The following is a 22,068-nucleotide window of genomic DNA, read 5'->3' on the forward strand; positions in this document are numbered from 1 at the left end:
TAGAACAAATTAAGGTCCTCATTTACGAAGGCATTTTCCCCACTCTTTATCTATGGTCAAAAAAAAAGCTTAGTAAATCAGGCCTTAAAAGAGACGGGACAAGATTCACGCAAACCAGTTTCGCACATCCTTGTGGCACTTACATATTTAACAGATGTAGTTTATTATAATATTTCCTTGTCTACAAAGTCGATGGCACATAGTTTAGGGTCCGTGATTCAAGCAGCGGGTGACAGGTTTTTTTTTTTGCAGGGCTTGCCTGTTAAGTTTACCTTTTTAAGTAAAAAGGCTTTACTGCTTTATAAAAATGATGAAGGGTCTGGCAGAAAACCCCGTCTGTCTTCCTCAAGACAGAAAAGAACGAGATCTTTCTTCTCCCAGCCTTTTACGAGGGACTGTAAGGAGCAGAGCACAGCAGATCAAGCTGATACCACTTTTTGTATGGTGACGCGATCCCTAAGGGCAAAGGCCTTCCAAAGCAGTGATTCTGAGGCCAGAGTAACTTCCTATTTCAGACTAGTAAAGTACCGTTTCCGACTCTCTTCAGTGCATCATAAATGAGGGATCCTTTACAGAATTAGAAGAATTTGGAAGATATTACTAAAGTAAATAATTCTGATGCAGCTCTTCTTCAAACACTTCCCACGTTGGCTGCAAATAAATACTAATGTACGATTTCCTGCTTAGGAACATTTTGAAGGGGTGTATTCAGATTATTTCCTAGCCAGAAATGGTGCTTTTCATTTGCTGCTGGAGTTAAATGACTAAACACAATTATTGTAAAAAAAACAAAACCCAAAAACCATTTTCCGATGGAATATCTTAAGCTTTGTAATACAAGCCACAAGAAGCAGGATCCAGGTTTCCAGGCAGCATCTGTTGGTAGGACTTTACCAGACTGCCATCTGAGGCATCTCTCTTTTGTGAGAGAGCCATTACCAATACATAGAGATCTAGTTACTAAACTGCGTTAGTACTGTGGCAGGGATTAACGCACCTACAAACCACGGATGTGATTTTAGTAAATTCAGTCTTTACTAATGCGGCCTAAATGACGTCCCCTGTGCCAGTATGCAGATGAGTTCAGTATGCAAAATAGTAATGAGCTTATTGTCTTCTTAATGAGGCTTGCATTAATGCTGCTGATGAGCAAAAATTAACTCTTGTTCAGTAGTTAATTTACTCAGGCGGGACACATCACGTTAACACTTTTGCCAGTGTTTGACCCCCTGGCTATTGGTTAAAGAGACCTGAAACCCCAAATTAACCATCTTCCTGGCACTGAATTTCCCCCCCTCCCCCTTTGTTCTCAAAAGGCCATTTCCCTTCTCGCCCTGCAAAGTATAAATTGGTAGAACCCCTCTCACCACCCAAAATTAATCTCCCCTGCTGGAGCCACCTATGCCCCTCGCCCAGTACCCCTCCTTACCATTGCAAGCCTCTGGGTGGTTGGGAGCAGGAGCGATAATTTGTCGCTCCCGCTTTGCCAGTGCTTTCTTCCAAAATAGCGCTAGCTGGCATGAGGCTCCTCATTATGCTGGGAAGGTGGCACCAGCAGGGCAGGAGCCACTGGGGGTCACTCCTGCCTCTTTACCATCTGCGGAATCCCAATGCTGAGAAGGGATCTGGGGGAGGAGAGCCACCAGCAGGGGAGTATGGGATCTTTTTTTTTTTTTTTTTTTTTAATTTCGGGTGGGAATCAGGCGTGCCAATTTATAGTTTGGGTGTGGTATGGGGGTCGGGGGTGTTAATCTGGAGCTTCAGGTCCCTTTTAGCCATCAGTAGGGGATGGGGTCAGAATCCTGCCTTCCCGCAGTGATGTCTGCACTTTCCTGGCTGTGGGAAATGCCTGGTTTTAATGTGGTTTAATAAATAATAGCCCATAGTGCTCTGTGGTCCAGATTTGCATCGGTTTCTAGGGTCCTGATTTAGTTTGGTAGGGGTGAAGGTGAAGCATCCACTTTGTTGTCTGTGGATCAAATGCCCTGTGCTGAAATTGGATTTACAACGTCTCCTTAATCTATCAGGCTCTCATACATTTTGGTTTACAGTCACCTTATACTTGCCAAAACCCTTCCTACCTACATGTTCCCACTTTCATGGGATCTGTTTTACCTGGTTATATTCACAGTTCCGTGAGCTTTGCAGAAGCTCAAGCACAGATGACAAATACCCAGGTTAGGCATCATGGCAACTCTTCTGATTCAGAATTTAGTCATAAGTTTCCAAACCAAAAAAAAACCAACCTCTTCTTGAAATTATGGAGCCCCTTCTATGGATATAGTTCAGTTAAGCAAAATCAATTAATAGGAACCTACGATCCACTAACACTGGACTTCTCCCAACCCCCCTCCAAAACTAGTTCACCTCAACTCTAGCAGGGAGTGCTCATTCTCACTGGCCGGACCCCCCCTAAGGAACAACCTCCCCACAGACCTAAGAATCGAACCATCTCCACAAACCTTGAAAAAGAAACTAAAAACATGGCTCTTTCAAAAAGCCTTCACAACTCCTTGAACACAACCAATATGTCAACTCTATACCACCCCACTCCTCCAATAATGATCTTCCAATGAGCCATATACAGATCCAAAATCCCTCTAACCCACAAGCCAAGCATATATCAATTAGAAATTATTAGTCAGACACGAAGTCTCCAACTCCCGCTTCTAGACTCATTTTACAGAAACAGCAATCAACACCGATTGTCAAGTTTTTCTATATATTGTTTTATACAACCTACACGACTTATCTTATACTAAAACATCTTATTATACAGAACTCGTTGTTCAACACAAATTGTTCTTATAGAAACATAGAAATGACGGCAGAAGAAGACCAAACGGCCCATCCAGTCTGCCCAGCAAGCTTCACACATTTTTTCTCTCATACTTATCTGTTTCTCTTAGCTCTTGGTTCTATTTACCTTCCACCCCCACCATTGAAATATCTAGCTTGATTAGTTAGGGGTAGTAGGGGTAGTAACCGCCGCAATAAGCAACCTACACCCATGCTTATTTGTTTTACCCAGACTATGTTATGCAGTCCTTATTGGTTGTTTATCTTCTCCCCTGCCGTTGAAGCAGGGAGCTATGCTGGATATGCGTGAGGTATCAGTTATTTTCTTCTCCCCTGCCGTTGAAGCAGAGAGCTATGCTGGATATGCATCGAAAGTGAAGTATCAGAAACATTTGGTTTGGGGTAGTAACCGCCATAACAAGCCAGCTACTCCCCGCTTTGTGAGTGCGAACCCTTTTTTCTTCTCCCCTGTCGTTGAAGCAGAGAACTATGCTGTATATGCATTGAAGGTGAAGTATCAGGCTTATTTGGTTTGGGGTAGTAACCGCCGTAACAAGCCAGCTACTCCCCTCTTTGTGAGTGTAAATCCTTTTTTCCACATTTCCTCTTGCTGTTGAAGCTTAGAGCGATGTTGGAGTCACAGTAAGCATGTGTATGTTTATTGAATAAGGGTATTGTCTCCAGGCAGTAGCCATCATTCTGGCGAGTCACCCACTCTTCATTGGCGGCCTCTTGACTTTATGGATCTGATCATATTAACAAGCATGCCCAGCCGTAAGTTATTCTTGCATTAATACATTTTCCCCCCTCTGTTTCTCCCAGTTATATACCACCTTGTTACAATGTAAACATCTTCTCTTGTTCTCTGTAAACCGATGTGCTATCTTGTATTGAATGTCTGTATATAAAAACAAATAAATCATTCAATGTTCCTTACACTTTAAATAAGTTAATTTATGTAATACAGACCTAGTACAGCTGTTCTGTCACCTCTGTTAGCATCACAGGAGGTTCTGTAAGTATTCAGGCAGCATCACATAAATAGTTGTGCTTAATGCCAAAAGATACCAGTTATCCCTAGGATAAGCAGCTTGGAATCTGTCTACCCCCATAGGATCCTGCCAGGTGGCTTGGCCATTGTTGGAAACAGGATACTGGGCTTGATGGGCCTTTGGTCTGACTCAGTATGGCGAGTCTTATGTTCTTAAGTATTTTAATATTCATTGAAGAAGTGAAATTAAGCAGATGTTTCAAATAAACCTTCCTTTGTCAGTGCTACCTATGAACATTTTAGAGAGAGAGCAATATTTCAAGCTCTGTTATCATTCAAGAATTTTATCAGAAAGAAAAGCAGTTTTAAATAAAAGTTGACGATGATCATGATGAAAGAACTCATTGAATCGCAATGCAACTATTTTGATGGTACTCAGTTGGGATTCAGTCCTTATCTGCCATCATATTTATAATTTATGAGGTCCATAAAAGGGCGCATGAAATTAGACACTTCCTTCTTCAGTTCCCATTTTCTCAGGCCAAAAAAAAGGTGTTTCTAAGCCAAACTAGTTGCACATTCGGCCTTCTGCAATGTTCCTCTACTTGTAGTAGTGCCAGAGTAGTCTGATTTGCCACTAACTACTACTTCAGGCACATTACTGCCAAATATGATCTGGTCTTACTCTATTTCATTACAGCCATGCTGAAGGCAAGTTAACAGGACTACAATGTAGAAACTTAAAAATCCATACAGTCAATAAAAACCCCCAACATAAAATATGCATCCAAAAACGTTGACTTGCCAACCTCTCCAGTCCCTATGCGCTGCACACAAACACCCACTCTAGACCACAGTGAATCTAGGCCAAAGGCCTTAAAATAACCAGCTTTCCTAAAAGTAAGGAAATCATTTAAAAGGCCCATTTCCTTTGGAAACCAAGCCCTTTTCCCTGTTCATACCAATTTAATCTTACATGGAGCAGGCAATTTTAGCCATCATCCAGTGAGCATAAACAGACGATCTCTCAAATAAAATGGAATTCCTATAGGCCAGATCTTAAAAATTAAGAATAGGATTTTAAAGAGAAAATGAAATTCTGATGGTGCTCAGTGTAATGACCATAATAATTCAGTATTGCATGTCACAGAAGAGTCCATTACCTTACCACAGCATCTGCTACTATTAATGTGTCTGTGTACTTTGCTTTCTGTTTTTCTCTTTTATTCATAATTTTAATATAAATAAACGGAACGTCTGAAGAATACATCAAAGTTACAGAGAGAGGATACAATGGTAAAGAAAATTAGAAAGAGCATTTATAAGGAAATAAAAATCAATATGCCCTTAATCTCTTCATTAGACTGCAAAGGAAGGAGCATTTAATTGTAAGCAAAAGAAAACACGACAGAGCTTTTATTTGTAGACATGAGGCCCATAAAAGGCCACATAAATTCAGACAAAGAAAAAGTTCTGCTTATCCAAACCACCTGCAATGCGTACATCCAAAAGACTCCACAGCTGTTTCTCTAATGATGGCCCTATCTTAGTAGCCCCTTTTGTCACTAACTACTGCTTTATTGTGGATCGGTAAAGCTAGACCTCTTACACTGTTGGAATTGGAAAACATCTCGGGTTGGGAAAGTTGCATGAAGATTACATATTTCTATATCCGGGAGGGGAAGGGAACCCCAAGTTAGATGGTTCCAGTGGGTTGGAGGGAGAGTATGTGGCCTACCTCATGGCTCGATGTGGAGGGGGAGGAACTAATACATGTTAGAAATATACTTTAAAGTGCATTGGTGGTGTTGGTTTTTCCTTTTTTTTTTTTTTGTTAGCTAGGCACTTCCATCTGTGTGACAATGAATCGCTCGTCTTCAGAGAAAGCAAAGGTGCTTACCTTCTTGACAGGCGATATCTGTCGCTCGCTTCCTCCTGCCACCTCTTTTGTAATTGAGGATCTTTTTTAAGCTTAATTACAGCATTAAGGCATGCTGCGGGCTGGGTGAGCGTGGAGCGCTGTGCTTGCCCGGTGGGATCTCTCAGATTTCCCTGGAAACCTGTGAGGAGCCACCCCCTGTATGTGCCTGCTGAGCTTTAAGGAGCACCTGTTACAGGTGAACAGTTTAACTTTCAGCTCCATTTTCCTTATAGTCGGGAGAATGCGCCCTTGTGGACAAGTTTGAAGCAGGTCCCCTAATTACTGCGCTGACTTCCAGCAGTCAAGAGCAAAGCTGCCTTCTGCTTCCCGTCTTTGGAAGTTTCGCTTGTGTCCTGTTGAGAGCCCTGCATTTCCCTCCTGCCCTTAGCACCTCAGTCTCAGCACTTGAAGCCATGGCTAATCAGAGAAGCAGTAGTTTGAGGTAGGAACCCATCCCTGGGCTCCTGCTTCCCAGTGCAGGCTACTAACCATTTGTCCAAGTGAAATCTTTCTTTTCATAACCCTACGTTCAGAAGAAGCGGCTCTCGCTCTTTAGAAATGTTGTTAAAATCCTGCTGCCCAGATAAACACGGCCACTCGATCTCCAGAGCAGAATCAAAGGGTTTAGCCTTTAGAGGAGCAGAAATATTTTGGCTGTGTGTCCAGACGCATTGCCGTTTGTGGGGGAAATATGGAAAACTGTAGGAAGAATTGGGTGGGGGGGGGGAGCTTCAACCCATCAGCACATGCCAGCAAATGTTACCGTCCCCTGCCGTGAGCAAAGAAAAACAGCCTCGTGAAAGACGTTCGAATCCATTTTAATCCATTTCTGCCTAAAGACAGGAGAACGCTGTTCCCTTCCGGGACCTGGTTTATGAAAGTTTTTCTCCCGTTCTGTAGTGATTCAGACCCATAGCCTGCTTTGCTCCGAGGATGCTGGCCCGGCCATGAACGCGGAGCAGAATAACCAGCTGCATACTTTTTTCATGGAAGCCACTCCTGCATTATTTCAGGGAGTACAGTAAACACCTCACTCTTATTAGTTGCCTTGATTTGCGTTTACCTTAGGTGATTTAGGTTTTAGTCGACCATTGAGAACCACATACGGGCCTGGTTTTCAGGATGGTAAATTGATGCAAATTACCCAGGTTTGTGGCCTCCCTTTATGTCTATACAAGCCGTTAAGCCCGTTAAAACGGGCTACATTATATTTTTTTTTCAGTCCGTTTTCTAACACAGCACCCTTCTACACTTTTTCTCCCTCTCTCCCCCTTCCCCTCGTTCACTCCTCCCCTTTCCTCCACTCAGTCTTACTCACCCTCTGTCTCCCACTGCCTTCTTCCCCTCACTCTCACCTCCCTCCCCTTCCCTCAGTCACTCCCACCTCTCTCCCCTTCCCTCAGTCACTCCCCACCCTCTCTCAATCCCATCCCCTCCCCCTCAGCCCTCCTCCACTCCCTTTTTCTCTGCTCCACAACTTCTTACCCTTCCACTTACTCACATCCCTGTCTCTCACCTCTCCCTCATTCTCCCTCTCCCCCTTCCACTTACTCACATCCCTGTCTCTCACCTCTCCCTCATTCTCCCTCTCCCCTCACTCTTCCCCACCCCCTACCTCCCTCCCACACACTCACCCACTCCTCCCTCTCACTCAGTCCCTCCCTCCCTCCCCCTCACTCAGTCCCTCCCCCTCACTCAATCCCTCCCCCTCACTCAATCCCTCCCTCCCTCCCACTCAGTCCCTCCCTCTCACTCAGTCAATTCCTCCCACTCCCTCCCTCCCTCTTACTCAGTCCATCCCTCCCTCTCTCTCTCTCTCCTCCCTCCCTCGCTACTGGCTGCCGCCACCGCCGCCATGTTTTTTTTTTTTTCTCACGCTGGCTAAGACCGACATGCTCACCCGCACATGCGCAGTAGAGCTGCTCTCTACTGCGCATTTGCGGCACGTCGGTCAACCTTCATTTATTAGGTTGATGAAATGGGCACACATTTTGGAAGGCATGAAACAGAGGCTTGTTCCAATTCCTCCCCCCCCCCCCCCCCCCCCCGGCTCAGCTATAATGCAGTGAAATTTTCATCTTTCCGAGGAGCTCAGAATGGGGCTGGGTATGAAGAAGCTTTTGTGCATGCATTGGAATATTAGTACCAGGACCCAATAATCTCTCGAGACCCCCCCCTTTTTTTTTTTTTCTGACCTGACGCTTTCCCCCTCCTGGCCTCAGTTCAGTTGCAAATACCTGGGAATTTCCCCCCTGTTTTATATCCCCTCCCAACTTACTTAGCCCGGTCATCACAGCCACGGCTCTTCCAGGACCATAAATGTAGCCATGAGGGACCTCTACCCCCAGGGGTTCTGATCACCAGCCCCATTGGACCCAAGAATTGAACCCAGTCCTACGCCTCTTTTGCGGCATTCAGGTATGGTAGTATTTCTTTACCTATTTTATTCATATTCCACTTCTCAGGCACTTTAAAGTGCCTGCAGGGGTCACAGTCCAAGGGTGACATGGCTTGCCCAAGGTCACAAGGAGCGGCAGCAGGATTTGAGCCCTGGCTTCTCAGTTTGGCGGCCCGCTGCTCTAACCGCTGGCCTATTCCTCCATTCCCACTTTCACTGGGCTAGGCTGCTGATAACATTTCTTGTGACTTGTCCCCGTTGCTCCTTCAGTGAGGCAATCCTATTGTGTGTGGAACATTTCTAAATATACAAAGATAGGAGTCACGGCATAGTAAAGGTTAGCGATATGTCTAAAAAAAATTAATAATAAGCAAGTATTAGAAAACTGCAGCTCTACTTATGTTTAGGAGTTGCTCTCTTCAGTACACTGGATCCATCTGGTGAAATGTAATTTTGTCTGTTTTCATCGAACATTTGAATAATACTTCTAGACTGTCTTCCACCCAGCATGTGGGTTGGGGTTTCTGTTTATCACCAACCCCCCCCCCCCCCCTCCACACTTGTCATGGCGTGCAATATCGTGGCCTGGTGAGAGGGCTCTGCACCTGAATCGGATGCTGAATTGTACAGTGCTAACGACTGGAGACCTTCACGTAGCCGGAGGTGCAGCAGCCATGGCAGCTCCCACCAAACTCGGTGTGACTACCAGTCTCTCGTGCACCTGGCTCCCCTTTTTTTTATCGCTTGCCTACTTTGAAACGATTTGAATTCGCTTGCTGTGCTGTTTGCTCGATCGTTTCTCTGTTAGGATACTTGTATTGCAGTGGGGGGTCAGAAGCTGACAGGGTGGATGTGATACTGGACTCGGACTGTAAGATCTGGAGAGAGCACGCAACGCCATAACTGTCCGGGCGTTTTTCTTCATGGAGGGCATGGCAGTTCATCAAAGGCTATGAACTTTGTAGCCGTAACAACATCAAATCCCATTAAACCGGCCCTCTGAAAACGCCTTAACGTTACTGACAGACCTTACTGTGATGGGGAGATTTGGAAAGGCATTAATCTTTAAATTTCATTTTTTTTTGTTTTTCAGGTTGCAGTGGTAAAACTAAAAAATGCAGATAAGGTATTTGCTATGAAAATACTGAACAAATGGGAGATGCTGAAAAGAGCAGAGGTAAGCATGCAAAGAAGGTCCTTCTAATTGCAAGGCACACTGAGCTCGTTACTTGTTGGCCAAAAAGAATTAAGAAGGGAAGGGTCACAGACAGGAAGCAGCAGAGTTTTGACAGTCTCTGGGGCTGATGTTTCATTTCCTTTTTTCTTATAGTTCACAGATTTGTGGAAGGATTGTATAATCTTTGCTTTTTTCCCTTTCTGTTGCAATACTGCGGCTGCTGCTTCAGCCCTGACTTTGCCTTCACTTCTTTACAGCTACGGATCCTCGGCGGTGCTTCTCCATCTTTCTTGGATTGTGTTCTTCCTTTTGGTTCCATTTGCTTCATGCATCTGCCCCTTTATGTGAAGAATCATTTCCTTACACGACCCCTGAGTTACACCGTGACTCTTCTGGTGCTGGAAAGTCCTTACTTGAAAAATAAAAGTTGCTTTTTGTTGCATTATGCATTTATTTCTCTGGCCCCGTAGGGTAATTGCCGGCTGTCTGTTGAATACCTGCCTCCCATAAGTAATCTTCCATGCCTGACCCTCTGTTTTGGCAGGGAATGCACACCAAAGGAGGAAGGCATGAAAGCCATGGGGATTGAGTGTGCCTTGCTCACATTTGTTGTTTTCAGTCAGGCTGCTTCCGCTTTTTAATTCTGGATGGACCAAGGCTGCACTGTTCCTTCAGGAGAGGCCTGAGCAGGTAGGGGAGGAAAAGGGCTGGGAGTAGAGACTGTGTGGGATGGAAGTCTCTCTTTTTTTTTTGGGGGGGGGGGGGGGGTGTAGAAGAGATGACTGAGTTAGTAATTTTGTTTCAGCATAATATTAAAAAAAAGAAATCCACAGTAAATGGTGATAGAATAGCATCGTACTGAACATGACAAGTAGCACGCATTTCATGTCTACATGTTGTAAAGAATTACATGGTTATCTGACTTATTTAAGTCAGGTAAAATATGATCCAAGTTCATGTAAAGAGAGCAGAATAGCGACGCCTTTTCTTGAGAGAGCTCATTTTTATTATAGCAGCATAAAATTTACAATGGTTTTATATATGTAGGTCTATCGTATATATATATATTCAGGAACCTTCGTTTTCAGTTTTTATTTTCTTTTTCCTGGGAATTTTAATGTTATAACAAAAACAAAATCAGTGGAAAAATGGCTTTTAATGGGAGAATAATCAGTGGAACAGTCTCTTTCCTGTGATTTTTTTCTAGAAATTCTGAGAAAAAATTAAATAAAAACTGAATATGAAAGTTCCTGTATATGTACAGTAGACCTTGTTTTAAGTTTGGTTTAACGGAGTAAATCACTCTTGTTACAAAAGCTTAAAAAGACTTCATGTCTAGCCCAAAGCCAGCTTGTACATTTCAAAGACATTGCCAATTAACTCTCCAGGTGATATTATGCTGATCAGGAGTGCATGAAGAGGACTCATGGACGGTCACAGGCTCTCTCGCTCTCCATCGGGTCTTCCTTAGAGAATCAGATCAGGGTCTTATCTCTGGCACAAGTAACAGGCTAACACGACAGTCTCAGGGTGGCAGACCCTGAGCGTTTAAGCTGTGTAAGTTGTGCGGGAAGGAGCGAAGACTGGCTTGGCCTGCAAAGGCTTGTGCAAGTAGGAGATCAGCAAGCACTCCAGAACTAATGGAGTAGAGTTGGGCTGAACCGGCAGCTAAGGCTTGAAGCTTAGGCTTCATCTTCATTAGAGATTTCATTAGACGTCTCGTATGTTGCAAAGTTAGGAATCTGGAGTCCAAAGGTATGAAGTTGAGTCTTTCTTTCTTATTTGGCCACACGTAAGGTTTATTTTCTTATCATCAGGACTTCATATATATGCATAGGATCCAAAAGTTGGTAATGACAGGGTATTGCCACAATCTGCTGGCATAGGATTGGTGGGTATCTGTTGCTGCTTTTTCTTAGCTGGTACATGTACACCGATTTCTCATATGAATGATAACATGGACTGGAAGACATCTGGTGAATGGAATTGGGCCTTATGACTGGATTCAAGGTTTATCAAGGCCACAAGCTCAGCAAGTTTGTGTCCAGCGGTACCAGCTAAATTGTAAAGTGAAGATGGATTTTCTATATGGAGAACAATGGCAGGTTTCTTCTCTTCAATGCAGTTCACTTGTATTCACATTAAAACTGCAGGGGCCATCATGTAGCTCGACTTCCATCTTATGTTGCTCAGGTCTTCACTCAGTTTGGTTCACAGTTGCAATACTGTAGGGGGCTGGCTTGTCTCCCTACAATGTAACTTGAATTTCTAAGCAATATATATCTCAGATCCGGCCATTTCTATATAAAAAACCTGATACATTAACAAAAACAAAACCCTACCCTTAAAATACTAATCAAGTGTCCCACAGTCATCCATCATTTCAGCACCCACATGGCACACCACTTGCTTCGCCTTTAATTGACAGAAGCACTAGAATGTGAAAAGAATCACTCATGATAATGGGTGGAAGAGTCACTAGTAGAAAGACTTATCTTCCACCAGTGTTGCTACACCCGCATTATCCATCTTTCAAGTCACTACATTGGCTTTGTCTATTCCTGCAATTAGTTCATGCTTCTCTTACTCACCTACAAGTGCATTCATTCTGCAGTCACTCATGACCTCTCCTGTCCTCTCTTCTTCCATCCATCTTTGTGAACTCCACACATCGGGCAAGTCACTCTTATCTATGCCCTTCTCCATTGCCAACTCTGGGCTCTCCACCTTGATGCTCCATATCCCAATGGACATCCTGGGTTTAATGCATCATGTTTCCTCCCTGGACTTATTCAGATTCAGCCTAAAAGCCCAATCTTTTGACTGCTTGTAAATCTTAACCCTTAGTTCTCCTGATGATTTCCTTATTGTTTTTAGCCATTTTCTATAATAAATGAAATTCCCCATATCCCTTAGTATCCTGTTTGTTTTTATTAATTGTAAGCTCTATGGAGAAGGGACTGTTTTGTTGGTTTTTTTTGTTCGAACTTTTTTTTTTTAATTCTGTAACAGCAACAACTTACAATAAGGATGACAGATTAGTAAATCCCAGGGCTGCATATGACTTATCCATTTACAAAACAATACCTAATGGCCCAAACTTTGACATATTAAGAAGCAACCATTCTTTTTAGCTGTGGCAACTTCGTATTTATATAAATGGAGACAAACCTTCTAGAGAGCTTCGATCTTCGAATATGAACCTTTTGGACGATCCTTCAGTCAGATTAGCAAGATTAAATTTACCCATCATAGAGCTTTTTCTGTAGCTGGGCCTATACATTGGAATGCTCTACCAAATGCCCTACGCCAAATTTCAAATACTAAGGAATTTAAAAAATTATTAAAAACATACTTCTTTAGAGAAGCATTTAGAATTACTGAATAAAAGATTAAGTAGATCCATTTTCTTTTATTATGTTGTGTTATGATATTTTAATTTTCCATCTTTGTTTTGTTAAAATTAAATTAACTTTACATTTATTTTAATATCTTTTAGGATAAAGATATTTAGTAATATTGATAGTGATAAGTTACTATGTAATATTTATTCATACTTTTTATTATATTTTTATTTTTACTTTCACTTTATGAAAGAATAGTATTTATTATTTTGCTCATTATTATTTTGCTCATAAAAAGTCTTAAATAAAATAAATAAATATGCCACCACATGTTCATGTCCAATTGACGGAGCTGTCTCTTATGTATGTTCGGAAGCGAGACCTTGGGGGGATAGTGTCTGAAAGTCTGAAGGTAGCGAATCGATGAGACAAGGCGGTGGCTAAGACCAGAGGGATGCTGGGCTGCATAGAGAGAAGCATAACCAGCAAGAAAAAGGAGGTAGTGATAACCCGGTACAGGTCGTTGGTGAGGCTTCACTTGGAGTGCTGTGTTCAGTTCTGGAGTCCATTTCTCAAAAAGGATGGAGACAGGATGGAAGCGGCCCAGGGGTTTCCAACCTTTTTTTTTTTTGGTGAGGGGGAGAACTCTTTTCAACATCCAAACATTTTAGGGACCCCCATCCTGTCCCCTCTCCACTTACTCCCCCACCAGCCCCTATCCCTTAGTCTCTCTTCCCCACTGCCTTTCTCATCGCCAGCCTTCTCCTCAGTCTCTCTCCACCTAGCCCCTTTTCATGTCTCTCCTTCCTCACTTATGCCCAGTTCCCACCCATCTCTCAGTCCCCAAGCCCTTGCCACCAGTGCATCTTCACTAGTCTCTCTCACTCCAGCTCTTCCCTCCCTATCATAGCTCTTATTTTCTCCAGAGCAGGGGTCCTTAAGGGTCACAGCTCAATTGGGTTTTCAGGATTGGCACAATGAATATCATGCACTGCCTCCATTGTATACAAAAAGATCTCCTGCACATTCATTGTGGAAATCCTGTAAACCCGATTTGATTGCAGCCCTAAAGGACTGTGTTTGGAGATGCATATGAGATCTAAAGTACACATATTTAGATCTCATTGGACTTTTGGTTCAGACCCTTGAACCATTTTAGTAACCCTTTTTGGACTCTGCCAGCTTTAGCTGTATCCTTTCAGGGGTACGGCCTTCACACTGAAACCTCCTCTGTCAGCTTCTGTCTAAGGGTTGAATGTGCAGGGCCAGTACCTTCAGGTTTCAGATTGAAGCTGGCAGATATGGAGCCACAAGACTGGGGAAAATGTTGAACTTAGGCACTAGCTCCCCAAATGGTTTAGGTTCTTACCTGCTAATTGGCTTTCCGGGGGTCCTGACAGACCAGTCTGTACAAGTGGGATTAACCTCCGGCCAGCAGATGGAGGCTGGCTGGAGGGTAGTCACACTTGTGCGGCCTGGGCTGGCAGGACGATCGGGGAAATAAAATTCAAAGTATGCCCAAGCAGGAAGGGGAAGAATAAAGAGTGCAGTCTGAGTAAGGAGAGGAAAAGATGGGGGGATTAACAACATTACGTTTAACTCTTGCAGAATCAGTCAGAGATTTAGGGATAACTATTGACACTCAATTAAACTTTAAAAAACATGTTGCTACAAAACTGAGAGAAGGCTATTACAAACTGTTAGTTCTAAGACAGCTAAAATCTTTGCTTGATGCTAATGATTTCTGCTCAGTGCTACAGGCTCTAACTTTCTCGTCACTAGACTATTGTAATTCCCTACTTCTGGGTCTCCCACAAACCACCCTACGTCCGCTGCAAGTACTCCAGAAGTCCGCGGCCAGAGTTCTAACAAACTGCAAAAAACGTGATCACGTTACACCAATTTTGAAAAATTTACACTGGCTCCCGATTACACAAAGAATATGTTACAAAACCTGCTGCATCCTTCATAAAGCAATTTACGGGCAGAAAACTGATTGGCTGAATTTCTTAATCCGATTACACACCCCACACAGAACACGGAGATCGGCAAATAAAGGGCTACTTCAGATCCCTTCTGTAAACAAGGCCCATCTGACTTTGGTGCGCCAGAGAATCATCTCCATTGCAGGACCCAGCCTCTGGAACACCATGCCTGCTGAGTTAAGACTCGAAACAGAGTTTAAAAAATGTAAAAAAGATCTAAAGACTTCGCTCTTTGAACGAGCCTATTCAGACAATCTAGAAAAATGTCATTGACATCTTGAACCAAAAGGTTGTCGTCATGTTTGTATTTCCTTTTAAGCAGCTGTATCCCCCCCTTACGTAATGTAATAATTTATATTTTATAAACTCTGATGTATGCCCCGTGTTTTTGTGTTATCCTCTGTAAACCGTTGTGATTTATTTTCGAACAACGGTATACAAAATCTTTTAAATAAATAAATAAATAAATTAGGAGAATGAGAGAGAATGGTGGAGATGGGTGAGGGTGGGAGAAAGAGACTGTGGTGGGGAGGGACATTTAAATACAGACTGGTCAGCCACACTCATATGACCCCTGTGTGCTGTGTTTTGTTTTTTTTTGCTGGGGGTGCTATAATTTAGGTTTAGTTGAGCAGTGAACTCAACGTAAATTAAATCCTATGATTTTGGAGGAGGGGGCTGCAGAAGAGGGAGTGAATGCCAGGGGAGCATGAGAAGGGGATCCTGTCACCCTCCTTTATATTCTTTCTTTAGTGCCTTGCTTGTGATCCAGAACCAGATAAGAAATGTCTGTCTGCCTAATTTGACCTTCAAGCTCTGCCGAACTGTTCTCAAATTAGAGCTCCTTCTTGTAAAAATCCAGAAATGAAGCAGGTCATAAACTGGCTGCATTAATATGCTCGGCCTTACCGCTGTTGTGTATAAAAACGGCATGCCCCCGGGAGGAAAAGAAACTGCGGGACCCTCCCTCTTAGATTGTTTCGTTTGTTGTACAACAGTGATAAGTCCACTTGATGAACTGGAAGAAAAAAAATATGGTTCAGCCTTTGCCTGTGCAGGAGAAGACCCGGGTGAGGTATGCAAAGCATTTTCTGAGTTTGCATTTTTCATGTTAGGAATAGTTTCTTTGTCCAGAGTTAAATTTGGGCCTAATGATCAGCAGATTCAGCTGCCAATATCTCTCAATGCTTTTACTGTCGACAGAGTGAGCAAGTGGCAGCGTGTGCTGGGAATTTTCCTGGGTGACTCCTTGATTCACTAACTCCTGTCAGGTCATAAGGAAAAAATGAATCGGCCCAGACCTTTCAGAATGAGAAGCTTTGAAGAAAGGCGTTGAGAGCTCAGTTCCTCCTACTCTCTTCCCTTCCTTTTATCTCTTTCACTGTCCTGTCATTCTCTCTGCGTCTCCCTTGTTGATTGGCATAAGAATCCGGCACGGGGGAGGACAGAGCAACATGCAGTATTCCCTTGTGTCGTGTGTGGAGAGGAGGAAAGCACTTTCGGGCAAAAGTCTCCCTATATTTTCTTGCAAGTTTTTGCCTGCAGTTTTTTTTTTTTTTTTTTAAATGGAAATTTTATTACCTTCTTGATGTTACAGAAAATTTAATCTGGCAAAAAATGTGCATTTGTCTGTACTTTTCTTCTTGAAGTCCTCCATTGTTAATACCAGTTCTCAAGGACTTGTCACCTACAGGAGAACAACAAATACTCTCATTTTTCAAGGGATCCTCTTCTGGTGGGAACCTAAAATCCTTCAAGGATTTTTTTTTGGGGTCCCCAGGAATAAAAGAAATGATAAAAGGTGAATAGTATCTGCCAGAATGTGTGGTCACACCCTCAGGTTAACGGCAAGAATCTGTAGAAATCCCCAAAATAAGAATTCCTGTATCTTTCAGTCCCAGAGATTGACCTATCTGTGGCAGATGCTGGTAAAAACTTCATGGAAAAAGAGAGCCCTGTTGACTGTTTACTCTGCTTATTCTTTGACAGCTATGATTAGGCGACTTGAAAAGACAGAAAAATACACCCTGGCTTTGGAGAGGTTGGAATTCAGAGCAGTTATTTATTTTGACAGCTGGCTTTCTAGGTGCTATACGATCGACAGAAAATGTCTCAGCATGCAGAACCCTTTGATACACTGGGAAGCAGGGAGCGTATCTTGTATTTATGAACTTCCTATTCAGCATATAAAGGGTGCAATTTTGTAGACAAGGCTGCACACGCTGATAAAGGTCTTGAATCTTTCAGGTTTGCACAGATGTATCTTGAGCAGCAACGTCTTTATGGAAAATATAAATCTGAAGTGCTTTTTTTTTTTCTCTATAGTAATTTCTAAAATTCAGGCATGAGATTCAGTCTGTCTTCTGAAGAGAAACCTGCCTCACTCAACTTTGTCTGACAATTGAATAAAAGAAGTCATTTTCAATGATGGAGGAGTCCAAGATGAAAGACTAGGAGGTGTCTGTGCTGGATGAGCTCCTTACCTTGAAAATGTCTCGTTTTTCTCGTTTTCCTTTCTTATGAGTTAATGGAAGGGGATGCTGCTATCTTCCCTGCATAGCCCAGCCCTCCCCATGGTACAGGGACTAATAGACACTTCAATCCAGAGCCGGACATCCTATGTAGTTGTACCATTGGAGATTTTGGGGAGGGAAGCTAAGTCTCTGTTGCCCTCTGATCATATTATCTCACTCTTTCCGGAGTTGAGGGTCCTGCCAACTGACTTAGCTGAGAGAGGAGTTTCCTGCAGCCTGGGTTCTGCAATGGCTGAGGATCTTGGTGGTGCGACACTGCCTGCAGGGCGGGAACCAAAGACAAACCCAGAAGGGGCCAGGGCAAGCCTAAGTGGAGGTTGGTTGGTCATCATTAGAGTGGGACAGCCCCCCAACAATGGGAGGGCAGCGAGGTGAAGGGTGAGAAGGGCTACCAAGAGCCCTAAGCAGGAAGCAACTGGGACATCTCTGTCATTGAGGATATCCCAAAAACCCGACTGGCTGGTGGGCCCCCAGGATAGGGTTGGGGACCACTGGATTAAACCATTGCCCGTGCTTTGGGTTTTATGTGGTTCTGGTTTATGGAATCTGTTTCTTCTGATTTTGATGTGTTTACATTGCGGTGCAGGTGCTTCTTCATTGAGCTTCAGTTTACTTGGTGTTTAGAAATTGCAGAACCACAAGCTGATCTGGCATGTAATTTGAGGCCAAAGTGTAACCTGTCCACCCTTGAGAGTGGCAAAAATCATTACTTGCTCGTCAGCTTTTATTTTGCTTGCTTGCCTCCAGTTTCCCAAAAGAGAGCTAGAGCTCTGCTCTTGGGTTTTTGTTTGTGTTTTGGCTATTTTATTCTTCTTTGAATTTGGTATAGTTAATATTTGATTTTCTGTTTCCAGAAGCTTCTTAGATACCGAAGGGCTTGCTGCTTGAAAAAAAGCAAACAACAAACAGAAGGAGCTCTTTAAAGCAGAGAGTTTGGCAATTGGTTTTAAAGTTGCTCGTTAATTAGTGCTCACTTGCCTCCTGCATGCCAAAGGAGAGCCAGAGCTCCAGCCTTGGCCAAATATGTTTTAATTTAAAAAAAAAAATAAAAATTCTTCTGCTATTCCATTCGTTGTCTATCCTCTCAGTAAAGTATTTCATTATGTATTTCTCTGATGCTTTCTCCTTGTAAGTTCTGATCATGACCCCTTGTCATGGCTCCTTATAGACAGCTTTGCTGCACTGTTTTATCCCATAGACAGGAACTGCTCACAAGGGTCCCTAAGAAGTCTTACAAAATGTCCTCATTGATGGCTGCATCGTTTGAAGAAAAGGGGTAATCTGTGTTAACTGGGGTAACCTGCAGGGAGCAGCAGTTACTACCCTTAACAGAAGACATAGGGGGAGGGAGGGAATAACCTGCATGGGAGTAGAGACGTGATTTGGCTGAACTTTTTGGTTTGGCCTTCGTTATCGGCCCACTGCGGGAAATTTTGTTTTCCAGCGGTTCAGGCTGATTTAATTTGGCTGCCTCCAAAACGATATCCGAAACCCGCCCCGACCCTTCCAATTTAATTAATTAGAACGGGGTTGTGTAAAAAAAAACAAACAAACCCAAACTCACCCCAACCCTTCAAATTTAATTGCAACCCCCCCCCTCCCCCCAAAAAAAAACAGCTTGCTGAAAATCCCTGGGGGTCAAGCTGGGGTCCCGGAAGCGATCTCCCACTTTCGGGCCGTCAGCTGCCACTAATCAAAATGGCGCCGATGGCCCTTTGCCCTTACCATGTGACAGGCTATCGGTGCCATTGGCCGGCCTCTGTCACATGGCTCTGTCACATGGTAGGAGCAATGGACGGCCGGCGCCATCTTAAAAAATGGCGCGGGCCATCCATTGCTCCTACCATGTGATAGGGGCCGACCAATGGCACCGATAGCCCCTGTCACATGGTAAGGGCAAAGGGCCATCAGTGCCATTTTGATTAGTGGCAACGACAGCCCGAGAGGAGGAGATTGCTCCTAGGACCCCGCTGGACCACCAGGGACTTTCGGTAAGTCTTGGGGGGGGGGCTGCAATTAATTAAATTTGAAGGGTTGGGGTGGGTTTGGGGTTTGTTTTTTTTAATGTGCCCTTTCTTCCCCCCCCCCCCAATAAAAACGATAATAAAACATGAAATTTCATGGGTTTTCTTATTGTTTCGTTTCCCCCCCCCCCCCCCCCCCCGAAACGCGACGAAATAGGAAATATCGTCTCTATTTCCTATTTCGTCGCAAATGAATGCACATCCCTAATGGGGAATAGCAGTCACTATCTAAAAAACAAAAGAAAAAAGCTTGCTGGGCAGACTGGATGGACCATTGGCCCTTTTTCTGCTTTCATTTACTATGTTACTGTATTTTGGAAACATATCTAAACTCTGTGTGCAGCCTTGATGCCACCCATAGGAAGAGCATAGTCAGCCTGTGTCAAGGGTATGGGGATTTTGCAACTCTTTCTGTCTGGTGGAAGAAGTTAAAAGTGCTTCTTACTGCTACCAGTAACATCTCCCTCCCACCCCATGCTGCTGAAAGGCTGGTACTGGTTGCCATGAAGGGCCTCTGGTGAGCAGGAGCAGCTGCAATACAGCCCACATGGAGCAGGCAGGAAGTGCCTGGAGGTTCCTCTCTGCTGGTGACAGTGCCACAGCTATGAGATTGGGAAGGAAGTACTGCTTTCCCACTTCCTGTGGCTTGTTGGTTTTGCTGAGGAAAATGAGCCAATCAAATGGGGCAGATAGGCTGAAGTAGCTCAGAAACATTTCCTTCAGGTTCTCCTAATTGAAAGAACAGGCAGGGAGAGGGGGAGAGAGGTAGGGGGAGATGTCTTCCTTTCTCTTTCCCTCCTTGTCCCTTATAGACGAGTGAGCCTGACTTCAGTGCCGGGAAAAACACAGCATGGATTTACCCAAGGGAAGTCTTGCCTCACAAATCTGCTTCATTTTTTTGAAGGGTTAATAAACATATGGATAAAGGTGAACCGGTAGATGTGGTGTATTTGGATTTTCAGAAGGCGTTTGACAAAGTCCCTCATGAGAGGCTTCTAAGAAAACTAAAATGTCATGGGATAGGAGGTGATGTCCTTTCGTGGATTACAAACTGGCTAAAAGACAGGAAACAGAGAGAGTAGGATTAAATGTCAATTTTCTCATTGGAAAAGGGTAAACAGTGGAATGCCTCATGGATCTGTACTTGGACCAGTGCTTTTCAATATATATATATATATATATATATATATAAAATCTGGAAAGGAATACGACGAGTGAGGTAATCAAATTTGCAGATGATACAAAATTATTCAGAGTAGTTAAATCACAAGTAGATTGTGATACATTGCAGGAGGACCATGTGAGGCTGGAAGATTGGGCATCCAAATGGCAGATGAAATTTAATGTGGACAAGTGCAAGGTGATGCATATAGGGAAAAATAACCCTTGTGTAGTTGCACGATGTTAGGTTCCATATTAGGAGCTACCACCCAGGAAAAAAATCTAGGCGTCATAGTGGATAGGACTTTAAAATCGTCGGCTCAGTGTGCTGCAGCTGTCAAAAAAGCAAACAGAATGTTAGGAATTATTAGGAAGGGAATGGTTAATAAAACAGAAAATGTCATAATGCCTCTGTATCGCTCCATGGTGAGACCGCACCTTGAATACTGTGTACAATTCTGGTCGCCGCATTTCAAAAAAGGTATAGTTGTGATGGAGAAGGTACAGAGAAGGGCAACCAAAATGATAAAGGGGATGGAACAACTCCCCTAAGAGGAAAGGCTGAAGAGGTTAGGGCTGTTCAGCTTGGAGAAGAGACGACTGAGGGGGGGATATGATAGAGGTGTTTAAGATCATGAGAGGTCTTGAACGAGGAGATGTGAATTGGTTATTTACACTTTTGGATAATAGAAGGACCAGGGGGCACTCCATGAAGTTAGCAAGTATCACATTTAAGACTAATCAGAGAAAATTCTTTTTCACTCAGTGCTGGAATTTGTTGCCGGAGGATGTGGTTAGTACAGTTAGTGTAGCTGGGTTCAAAAAAGATTTGGATAAGTTCTTGGAGGAGAAATCCATTAACTGCTATTAATAAAGTTGACTTAGGAAATGGCCTCTGCTATTACTGGCATCAGTAGCATGGGATCTTCTTGGTGTTTGGGTACTTGCCAGGTTCTTGTGGCCTGGTTTGGCCTCTGTTGGAAACAGGATGCTGATCTTGATGGACTATTGGTCTGACCCGAAGAGAAGGATTGGTAATAAGGATTTTTTATTGAATCTTGCCCGACTCTGGCCGAGTTTTGCTCTTGTAGGAGCTGCCTCAGGGGCTTATCAGCCACATCTGTTGGCTCTTCCACGAGCACACTATTTTTAAGTTTTAAGGTATTGAACGCTGACTCTTTTCATACATACGGACTGTGTATGAGAAACATACTTATTGCTTGAAACCACACTAGTGTAAAGATAATTTCAACATCAATTTTGATACTTGTTTGCCAGCAGCTAGGTTCCAGACATTCCTGGTGTAGCTTCCTGCAGCGTGCTGCATCTTATGGCAAGATTCAATAAAAAGTCTGTATTACAGGTCCTTCTCTTCGTGTTTATCACTGCTAGCCATCTTGGATCGGCTTCTGCTTTGTTTCTTGGGACGATTGGTCTGATCCAGCATGGCAATTTCTTATGTTCTTATAAATGGAGAACAAAGACATCAGAGAGAAAGAAGTCCCTCTCCCCCTCCAACAACCCAGGCAGAGAGAAGCAGAACACAATATAAAGCGAGAGCGATAAAAATGGTAAAACGTTTATTTTATGAAAGAGAATGTTAATGAGCTAATTTGTGAGGTATATGCAGGAGAAAATAGAAGAGAGTCTATACAGCCACCCTGCACATCCTTATCTATCTACATCAATCTCAGGGTGAGCAGAAGTTAAATGCTCCCATATATAATCATCAAG

General features: G+C 43.4%; 1 protein-coding gene across 3 annotated transcripts in view; it reads left to right on the forward strand.

Moving 5' to 3' along the window:
• The window catches only part of CDC42BPA (CDC42 binding protein kinase alpha), a 563,297-nt gene that overhangs the window by 182,852 nt on the left and 358,377 nt on the right, over window positions 1-22,068 (forward strand). For all 3 annotated transcript variants that reach the window (XM_029593037.1, XM_029593036.1, XM_029593038.1), the window contains exon 3: window positions 9,203-9,286. In XM_029593037.1, coding sequence (XP_029448897.1) covers window positions 9,203-9,286 — 84 coding nt within the window. The remainder of the gene's footprint in view (window positions 1-9,202; window positions 9,287-22,068) is intronic.

The sequence above is a fragment of the Rhinatrema bivittatum genome, chromosome 3 (genome assembly GCF_901001135.1).
Source record: "Rhinatrema bivittatum chromosome 3, aRhiBiv1.1, whole genome shotgun sequence".
Lineage (NCBI taxonomy): Eukaryota > Metazoa > Chordata > Amphibia > Gymnophiona > Rhinatrematidae > Rhinatrema > Rhinatrema bivittatum.